Source organism: Acanthamoeba castellanii (genome assembly GCF_000313135.1).
Source record: "Acanthamoeba castellanii str. Neff unplaced genomic scaffold scf7180000084757, whole genome shotgun sequence".
NCBI lineage: Eukaryota > Discosea > Longamoebia > Acanthamoebidae > Acanthamoeba > Acanthamoeba castellanii.
Genome location: NW_004457453.1, coordinates 254198 through 264148, shown reverse-complemented (window position 1 = coordinate 264148; position 9951 = coordinate 254198). Strand labels below are relative to the sequence as shown.

Here is a 9951-nt window from a genome sequence, read left to right as displayed (position 1 = left end):
TCCTGGCCAGAGCCGCCGATCCACACGTACTCGACGAGGCTCTTGGGTTCCTTCGGGGGAAGCGTGACGAAGTGGCTCCTCAGCTTCGAGTCCGAGAAGAACGTAGCGCCACCGAACTGGCGAGAGAGCACCGAGGCGGTGGCCGTCCTGCTGGAGGCGGCAGTGGTGGCGGCCAAGTTGGAAGCGACGCGCGTAGAGGACCTCATAGTGATGTAGTTGTTGTGCGAGTGAGCTGGGCAGAGGTGTACAAACAAAGTGTCCAAGGCGAGCAGTCGCACGAGAACATCGCCAGCCCAAGAAAGGAGTAGAGGAGAAGAACCTCTTCCCGCAACAAGGAACATATGTCGACGGCAGCCGATTGTGCAGGATATGAAGGAGAAATGCTGAAATAAATCAAAAGAGAAAAGGCTAGCTGCGTGGGAAATTTACAAGTTGCATTTACAAGATGAAAGGGATATGTGCACAATTGGTACTACAGCTAGTGAGGGGAGGAAGGGGGTACTGGATCACCGCTTTGTGTGTCGGTGTTGCGACCGGTCATGGCTTCGAGATCGTTCGTCGTGTCTTGAATCTCTTGTGCCAGCGCTTCGACGTCGCGGATCAGCTCCATCTTTTCTTCATCCGCCCCTTCTCGAGTGCGCAGGAAGCTGGTCAGAGATCCATGAGCGTTGCGGCGCTGACGTTGGTGCACGCTTTTCTCAATCTTCTTCTGCACGGAAAGCGTCTTCTCTATCTTCACTTTGCTTCCAAATTCGTCAGCCAGCCGATCCATGGGGGTGAGAGCCACGTTGATGTTCATCGTAGCCTCCCTACATAGTCGCATCACCTGATGACAGGAGCTGAATGTTAGCAATAGCAATTAGCACCAACCCTCGTTCGCTTCAATTTGCCAGCAAGCACCTGTTGCAGTTTGTCTATGAGGTCCTTGCGAGCTTGCTCGTTCTCGCGGGTGAGGCGTGTGGCCCGTTCCTCGGCCTCTCGATGGAATCGATCTATACAGCCATCCCACAGCGGCTGCGCGAAAGTGGGCGACGACGGTCCCACCCCCGTTGCCGCCGCCGGTGGTGAGGGAGGCGAAAACGCATCTCCTGCCACCACCATCAGCTCAGCCCCCATCGCGTCGCCGCCATCCATCATTGCGCTGCTAATCTCGTCCTGTCTGTCTGTGCAACGACCTGTTCGCTGCTGCGGAATAGCGGAACTGCAACGACAGTCACGAGCCTTCGAGATATTTTTCCCGCCCTTTTCACCAGTACTTGGCAACGCGATAGATTCTACTTGTAAGCCTACATTGATGATCCTGTACAGGTGCGGTGAGGGGTTGGGCGGGGTTGCTATGTTGCTCGGAGGCGGCTTCAAGCGTGTTGTTGGGGGGGGGTCAGGTGCTGACGGCGGTGCCGGGCACGGGAGTGGGGATGGTGCTCGTCGACGGCGGCTGAGCCTCCGACACGCGGCGAAGCAGAGAGAGTGCGGTGCGGGCGTAGCTCTCCCGGGTGATGCCGTTGAGCACGCAGTCCACCTGCGGCTGCCGCACGAGCCACCCCAGGCAGAACTCCTCCAGCGGCACCTGGTCGCTCTCCGACACCGCCGCCGGCCGCAATTCTCTGCTGGCGCCGGTGCCCACCTCGTCGGCAGCAGCTGCCCCGCCATTCTCCTCCACCGCGCGGCGGGGCCTCCGGTATCCGATCCCGAGCTCCTCCACGAACTTCTCGGTTCGCATCGAGCAGTGGTGCCGCACCATCTCCTTGTACACGTCGAGGAACTGCTGCAGCAGCGTGGTGTCGCTTTCTACAATTGCCCCCGTGAGTCAGATGACGTCAGCACATGTGTGATGGTGATGGTGAGGGCGACGACGACTGACGTACCTTGTAGGAAGAGCGCGCGGATGGTCTGCTTCATGACGGGAATGATGTTCTGGGCGAGTGCGTGCTCGTAGTGGAAGGTGGAGCCGAACTCGGTCTGCATCTGGTCGAGCTCACGGATGAGGTTGACGATGGCCCACGTGTCCCCGCGGCTGCTGAAGTGCGCGATCACCTCGTCCCGCACCCGCTGGTAAGCCTCGGGCCTCGCGTAGGAAGCCAGCCTGTGAAGCCAACCAGCCCAGACGTCCAGTCAGCGTGAAGTTACAGCATTCGCGCACGAATCGCGATTCGTGCGGTACCTGAAGCTGCCCTGGGCCGTGAAGGCGTTAAGAGGGCGGTTGACCAGCACTCGCAACCCGTGGTCGTGAGCCCACTGGCCGCAGCCCTTCAGGCCCTCCTGCTCCAGGATGTTGGCCGGGAACTGTACGGTGGAGAAGGAGTGGGTCATGTTGCCCGCGGCCTGGGCGGCCTGGGCGGCCAGCTCGAGCAGCCCCTCGTAGGGCAGGAAGAACGGATCGGTCTCCTTGAGGCTGAACGAGTTGCTCGAGATGCCATAGCTGCGAATCCGGCCGCGGCCGGCCTCGTGCTCGAGCTCCTCAAAGGCCGACTTGATGCGCTCGAACATGCGCTGGCGGTGGAGCGCCACCTGGGCCTCGGGCGACTCGGTGGTGACGTTCTTGAGCAGGTAGTACTCGGGGTTGTGGAGAAGGTACACATCGATGTAGTCGGTCCCCAGTCGCTCGAGCGACTGGGCGATTTGGTCCCTGTGGCGGATTGGTTAGCGCCAATAAGCATTAGTTTACGCGCAACTACCATTGGCGGACTACCTGATGAAGTTGGGGTGAATGGAGTGGAGACAGTCGGTGGAGTAGGTGATGACGTCACTCTCGGGCACCCTGAACTCTCCGCTTTGGAACCGATGCAGGGTCTTGCCTGCAACGCCAACCCCAGTTAGCCGTCTGACTTCGTTACAAGCCACAGATGTTGCGACACCTTGGATGTAGCCCGCCTTGCTCACAATGACAACGTCCTGTCGAAGGAGCGGGCGCGGTAGGGCATCGACCTCCTCGGCCATGGTATGCATGACCACGGTGATGAGCCTCTCGGCATCCCCATCTGCACGTAGAGCGTCAGTGGAGCCTACTTCAACACAAAGGGGAGTGAATGAACATTGTTCAACTCACCCAGGAAGTTGGTCGAGGTGTCGATGACGTTGATGCCGCCCATGAGGCAGGTTCGCATAGCTGCTGCATGGCCAGGGACCTCGAGGCCAGTCCGGTAGGTGCCAAACCTGCCAACATCAAACTTGTGTAAGTAGAGGAAAGAAAGTAGAAGTAGGAGTAGAAGGAGAGAGCACCCTATCTTGGAGAAGGGTGGTAGCTTGCTGGCCATCTTCATGCTTCGAAAGAGAAAAAGAACGGCTACGTGCCCGAGGATGGGGGTGGGGACCTCTAACCGATAGACCTGACTTAACGGGCACTTGTTTGCCTGGCGAGTAGCGAGGGTTTGAAGACTAATGCCTCTGTCAAGTATTTACGTCGAGTTGGAGTCGTTCTTCTACTTGAGCTCCTAGTGTTGGCCGTGTGCTCAAAATGGCCCGGGCGGTTGGACCAGGCCTGAGGGAGGTGGTGCGCCTTTGCCGATGATGTCCGTCGAGTAGTTCTACCCAAGTTGACGAGGGGTGCTGAACCGAACCAGGGCGGGTCTGGGAGGTTGAGGCTGATGACGGCTGATGTCGTGATGCTCAATGGGTACGTGGTGTAGGCGAGGTGGGCTGCCCTTGCGAGGGTGTGTTGAACTTGTGTTTGCTGCGGTGCTCTTCTCTCAGGCCTGTCGCCCGCGGGTCCTCATCATCACGCGATGTCCCTGCCAAACGCCCACCACACAGCAACCAACCCGCGCTGTTGACTGCTCCGGTCGAGGGCAGTAGTACTGGAGAAAAGGGAGGAAGTGGGAGCCAATTTGAAACGATCGTCTGTGCTCCATCAGCGCAAGCTACCGACATTTCACCAGCTGTGCTGTATGGAGGTCGTGTGCCGTACCGCCTCATGTCCTTCGGAACACAAACACCGAACTCAACATGTTGTGGCCCTGATTCTCTTGGCTTCCCGCCACCTGCCGTGGCCAACCGGGAAAACTCCGAGAGACCCCCTCAATCAGGGAACGAATCCCGCCGGGGGCAGGGCTGCGTCCTTCTCGAGGAGGGTTCGGGTGACGACCACGCGAAGAGGTGGGTTTCGCTTCACGCCTTTCGGCTCTGGTGCGCGGCCAACTTGCCTTCAGGCCGTTACCCATTTTGATGGTCCCAACGGGCTATGTCGGCAATTCGGTTGTCGATGTCGACAGTTTGGTACTGTATTGGGTTGTGCGTACGGCTCATCTTCTTCCTCGTCTGTCAAACCGTGCTTTGCCGGCCACGTCTCGCCCTTCGCCGAACGACTGATCTGCTCCCAGCATCAGTCATCTTTGCCTATTTTCTTACATCGCAGTGAGATCGGCACGCGGTGAACCTACATCTCTTCATTCCGTCCATTTTTTACATTTAATCCAATTTCACTCTCAAGATGTTCGTCGATATTATCTTCGCCCTCTTCGTGATCGCCGCCGTTGGCTACTTCTTCTACTACTTCGTCCTGCCGCGACCCAGCACCATCCTCAAGGAATTGGCCGGCAATCGTCTTCGGATTGAGTTCGTGTCCCCGCCCATCCCCTCCACCCCGCTCCAGACCGTCTGGTTCAACATTTTGGTACCCTCTCCCCGCTTCAATCGAACCTCTACTCTTTTCTTTTGCGTAACGTTACTAGATCTGACGCTTTACTGTGCCAGTGCCGAATCTATTTTTTATTATTCTTTAACACGAAGCACTACACAAATCACTCAATCACTCAATCACAACACCTAGTTATAAGTGTAGCAAGCAAGTCATCTTGTCTTGTTTTTCAATTCCTTGTAACTGGTACCACGGAGTACCGGAACAATGTACTATGTTGTAATAATTAATTATAATAATGGTGTGATATTATGCTAATATGTTGGCCGGTTGCAGGGACTGCTGGACCGCGAGGGCTATGGCCAGAGCCTCGAGACCGCACTGCGGGAGCTGGGCCAGCTCTTCACCGCCGACCCCGACAGCGTCCGCGAGTTCCTCGCCCTCAAGGACGAGGAGGCCCTCACCAAGTTCCTCAAGTTCGTTGGTGCGCTTCCAGCCACCTTTCACTGCGATCGTCTACTTCATCATCACCAACATATGTGTGTGTTGTGTGTGTCGTGTGTGTTGGGTGTCGTGTGCGGCGTGCGGCGTGCAGGCTGCACCGCCTTTGAGTTGTCGAAGAAGAAGAGGGTCGAGCAGGACCTCAAGAACCTCGACGCCGTTCTGGCGTGCGTCCGCACCATCATCGCGACCGAGGTTCGTCGTCGCTGACTCGCCGCTGCCCGCTCCTGCCCTTTGTTGGTTGACATCTAAATGTCGCGTGTGCGTGTGCGTGTCGTGCAGGAGGGCAAGCAGGCTGTGGCGGACGTGAAGGACGCCCTGTACGACGTCTACCATGCCACCTTCTACTCGCCCGCCGCCACTCAGGCCGTTGCGTTCGCCATCCTGCGGGACATGCTCCACCACTCGGAGAAGGCCTACAAGGAGATTGTGGAGTCGATGGAGGACCTCATGTACAACCCCATCAAGGAGGAGTTCCTCCTCGCCCAGCTCTTCGAGCGCCTGGCCAACACCGACTCTGTGCCTCTTCTGGTACGTCGCACACGCCGCACGACACACACAGCGCGACACGTACCACATCAAAAGCATGCACGCACATGAAGCACGCGCGGCTCATCGACTCTTCGTGTCGCGCGCAGACTGCGGCTGTGAGCTTCGTCGACGCTCTGCTCAAGTCCCCGCACGCCGGCGAGTACTCGGCCATGTTCAGGCACCACTTCGAGGAGAGGGGCGTCCAGGAGAAGCTCCAGGTTTGCTTTTGTGTTTTGTTTCGTGTTTCCCCAATCGTCGGCGGCTCACGCCGTCGCGTGACTGTACATTTTGCAGACCATCAGTGGCCAGCACAGCGAGGTGCAGGCGCCCATTGACTCCCTGGTCGCCGATCTCTCCGAGGGCGACAAGGCCGAGCCCTCGTTCCACACCACTCCCCAGTACCCACTCCCCACCCCTATTTATCGATATTTCATTATATGAAACATATTGTCTCACACATATGTGTCGTGCGTGTCGTGCGTGTCGTGCGTGTCGTGCGTGTCGTGCGTGTCGTGCGTGTCGTGCGTGTCGTGCGATGCCAGTGATACGATGAGCAACTACAGCCACATGTTCAAGTCGCGCATCCGCTTCTTCTCCCGCGTGCTCGGCTGCCTCTACACCGTGCTCCCTGGCGTTCTGCCGGCCAAGATGAAGCCCATCTCAGATGAGGTCCGCATGGCTTCCATCATGCGCATGAAGGTACTGTTGGACCCACGCAACCACTCCCGCGCGTCGCACGCCACGTCGCACACGTGCATTCCAGATTCCAGCCTCAGCTGACACCGCTGGTGGTGACGATGACCTGCTGATGGTGGTGGTCGTTGCTACCGCAGAACCTGAGGGACAGCAAGCGCACGGGCAGCTTCACGCCCGAGGAGGTCCAGTCCATGAACCGCGAGATGTCCGCCCTCACCCTGGGCGTCGAGCCTGCCTTCTTCGACGAGTACGATCCTCCCCCATATATATTTCATATATAATTTATATATAGAAAGAAATATATCGACTGTATGTATATATTTATATAAAGGTAAATCGTGTTGTCTGACGATAAAATATGACGTGGCGGTGGCTCTGTGTGGACAGTATGATGAAGCGCGGCATGTTCTCGGAGACGCGCAGGTTCGTCGATCAAGCCGAGGCCATCGAGAACTGGAACCACGAGGAGCTCCTGCAGGCCGGCCGCAACGTGTGGACCTGCTTCGGCCTCCAGATGATCATCTACAACGAGGAGGTGCGGCTGCAGGACGCCTACGTGGGCTACTCCCTGCTCTACCCCTACACCGACAACTACCTCGACGACGAGACCATCCCCAAGGAGACCAAGCTCACCTTCCAGGTAACAACATTTTCATTCCATTCATATACATTGCGTCATATCTCGTATTTTTATAATCCATACATATATGAATATAATTTACATATGGCACATACGCATTCTCACGTTCGCCGCCGCTACGGGTTTGTGGTTGTTGTCGGTCGACAGAACCTGTTCACGCAGCGAATCGCTGGTCAGGACGTCAAGGCCCGCTCGGCGCTCGAGCAGAAGATCTGGGACATGGTGTCCCTCGTCGAGAGTACGTGTCGACACACGCACGACCGCACACGCACGACCGCACACGCACACGTGGCTGATTTTGGTTCGCGCGTGTGACAGATGTGTACGACAGGACCAAGTTCCCCGATGCGTTCAACTCGATGATCTCCATCAACGAAGCCCAGACCCGCAGTCTCGCCCAGCACAGCAAGATCTCCCTCTCCGAGGAGACCCTCACCGTACGCTCTCCCCTTGCACACAACGCACCACGACACACGGCATCGCAAGCACGCACGCACATGGCACACATGGCGCCACTCACAACGCTGTCACTGGTTCGGTTCCGTTTCGTGCAGGACATCACGATGGAGAAGGGCGGTACGTCGGTGATCGCCGATGGCTACCTCGTTCACGGTGTGATGACCGAGGAGGAGGCGCTCTTCGCCTTCGGCTTCGGCGTGGTATGAATCCTTCTCCTCCAAATCCCCATCGACGCGCAAACAACGCCTAACCACACCACAAACACACACACAACACACACACACACACACACACACACACACACACAGTGCCTGCAATTGGTCGACGATTTGCAGGACACCCTCAAGGACACTGAGGTCAACCACCAGACGCTCTTCACCTATGGCTGGACCAGGAAGCAGTCCGGTATGCACCAGCTATCCATTTTTCATTTCGTTGACAACTTTCGTTTTGCGTTTCGTTTCGTTTTCGTTTTGTGTTTGGCTGACGACTGGTCGGTGTGGTGGCGTGGCGTGGCGTGGCGTGCAGCTGACGTGAAGGCCTACAAGGCGTTCCAGCTGCTGTACCTGTTCATCGATCCCGACCACTACGACATCGACGAAAAGGGAAGCGACCTGCGCGGCGCGCTGCTCAAGATGACGCACACCATCATGCTCAAGGCCATCGCCAAGTACTGCTACATCTTCACCGAAGCGTTTGTCGAAGCCTTGGCCCAGTTCGCCCCCATCCCCATCCAGGTGCGCACCATTTCTTTCTTTCTTTCTTTCTATGTTTCTCTTCTTTCTTTGCACTTGTGCTGGTCATCACTGTTTTCTTCGTGTCGTGTCGTGTCGTGTTTCGTGGATGAATGCAGCATCTCCAACGTGTGAACAACATGGCGCGGATGCTGCAAATGGTGAGGAACAACCAAATCTAGATCTACACGAAGGAACGATGATCGCCGGACTCGGCCACACCAAGCAGTTCCCCCTCTTTCGTCTTCTCCCTCTCTTCTTTTTTTGCCTTTTATTCTTATTTATTATGGCTCCCCACGCACCTATTTTGTACCTCTCTCCGCCCAAACATATTTCACTCCAACTGTTTGCAGCACCAGTGAGGGTAATGATTGGGCCACGGCAAGTTGTTGTGACCAACAAGGTTCTACTTACGCTCGCCAAATCAGTAGCCGCACCGGCAAGTGGACTTCGCGAACAAGACCGCACCAGACATCAACAAGAAGGAATCTAGGCCTTCCACGAGGCCGCCAACCCGACCAGCGAAGGCCAAGCGAAGAAGAAGAGCGCCAAGAAGAAGAGTAGCAAGAACCAGAAGATCGACAAGACCGGCTTTATCGAAGTATTTTGTGCGCTTGAGAAGGCGACCCCGACATCTCCCTCCTACTGATCGACGGGGCAGTCAGAAACACACTCTTCGCCACCCTCAGATGGCTATTGGCAGATTGGTGCACAGCTACTACACTCGCCTGTTGGTGAGAGTGCGAGAAAGAACAGTGCACAACTTCGTGTAACAAGGAATGGCGTTGCGCTTCAGCACGCCCATCACCATATGGCTGGATTGTGCTGCGGCAACTGTAGCGGACCAGTGCCTGGCGTGAAAGAAAACAACGATCACACGCGAGATGGGACGTGGACTGCACTGGCGAAGTCGAAGTGCGATGGCATGGCTTGCGAGGAGATAGGCCTGGCAAATTCAAAGCAGGTGTCGGTGCGACTCTCCCGGCGCCCTACGCACCCAAGCTGGGGTTACGAACTGCTGGGTAACGGTAGGTCTGCGGACAGAAACGGCCAATAGGGAAATAGCTCGTATCCACGGCAGTGGAGGTCGCCGCGTGGCAGAGCCGTAAACCGAGAGAGCATCAGCGAACCGGAAGAGAACCAGCTGTCGATGGTGTTCGCCCGTAAACGAGGAGACACACCCGCGGCTCAAACCAAGCCGGCCATAAAAGCCAACGCATACCCTTCTTTTTGTTCTCTCACCCCTGTACCACTACCCCACTACCCCACACTATCTAAATTATGGCGCGCTCCGCCCTCTTCGGTGCCGTCGTCCTGCTGGCGCTGCTCGCCGTCTACGCCACGGCCTCGCCGTCTACGCCCGTGCTGGTGGTCCCCACCGAGTCCGGTAACATCCAGGGCTTCGTACAGAACGACCTGGCCCGCGCCTTCCTCGGTATTCCCTTCGCCGACCCGCCGCAGCGCTTCGGCGTGGCCGCGCCCGCGTCGCCCTGGAGCGGCGTCTACAACGCGACCGCGTTCCCCAAGCCGTGCATCCAGTCGTCGACGGCCGGCGTGGAGGACTGCCTCTACCTCAACGTGTTCACCCCCAAGAACGCCAAGGCCGGCGACAAGCTGCCCGTCATGGTGTGGATCCACGGTGGTCGCTACTGGACCGGCCAGACCGACCAGTACCAGGGCCAGTGGCTCTCGGGCAACGGCAACGTCGTCCTTGTCACCATCCAGGTACCGAGCTCTCTCTTTGCTTCAGTTCAAATTTTTTTATTTGTCCGTCGTGTTCGTTCTTTCCTCCTCTTTGCCCCTTTCGTTCTTCGTTC

At 57.1% G+C, this 9951-nt stretch overlaps 4 protein-coding genes across 4 annotated transcripts in view; 2 read left to right on the top strand and 2 right to left on the bottom strand.

The window, feature by feature from the left end:
* Window positions 1-478: 478 nt before the first annotated feature.
* On the bottom strand, window positions 479-1137 carry ACA1_208980 (uncharacterized protein; the record flags this gene model as incomplete). The annotated part of the gene is made up of 2 exons (XM_004339956.1): window positions 479-826; window positions 901-1137. The coding sequence occupies 2 exons, from the start codon at window positions 1135-1137 to the stop codon at window positions 479-481; spliced, it is 585 nt and encodes a 194-aa protein (XP_004340004.1).
* Window positions 1138-1378: 241 nt separating this feature from the next.
* ACA1_208970 (oxidoreductase like protein) lies at window positions 1379-3254 on the bottom strand (the record flags this gene model as incomplete). Its single annotated transcript, XM_004339955.1, has 7 exons — window positions 1379-1788; window positions 1866-2083; window positions 2162-2626; window positions 2690-2795; window positions 2856-2978; window positions 3047-3153; window positions 3220-3254. 7 exons carry the CDS (start codon window positions 3252-3254, stop codon window positions 1379-1381), a joined length of 1464 nt encoding a protein of 487 aa, XP_004340003.1.
* Window positions 3255-4426: 1172 nt separating this feature from the next.
* Window positions 4427-8316, top strand: ACA1_208960 (uncharacterized protein; the record flags this gene model as incomplete). Its single annotated transcript, XM_004339954.1, has 15 exons — window positions 4427-4609; window positions 4910-5057; window positions 5169-5269; window positions 5357-5605; window positions 5713-5823; window positions 5900-6003; window positions 6148-6304; window positions 6439-6548; window positions 6689-6941; window positions 7089-7179; window positions 7260-7378; window positions 7496-7600; window positions 7709-7805; window positions 7929-8137; window positions 8254-8316. The coding sequence occupies 15 exons, from the start codon at window positions 4427-4429 to the stop codon at window positions 8314-8316; spliced, it is 2100 nt and encodes a 699-aa protein (XP_004340002.1).
* A 1099-nt stretch (window positions 8317-9415) lies between these two features.
* Window positions 9416-9951, top strand: part of ACA1_208850 (carboxylesterase superfamily protein) — a gene marked incomplete at both ends in the record, with an annotated part of 1859 nt that continues 1323 nt past the window's right edge. Inside the window, one exon of the mRNA XM_004339953.1 lies at window positions 9416-9859. Within this exon, the coding sequence (XP_004340001.1) occupies window positions 9416-9859 (444 nt within the window). The remainder of the gene's footprint in view (window positions 9860-9951) is intronic.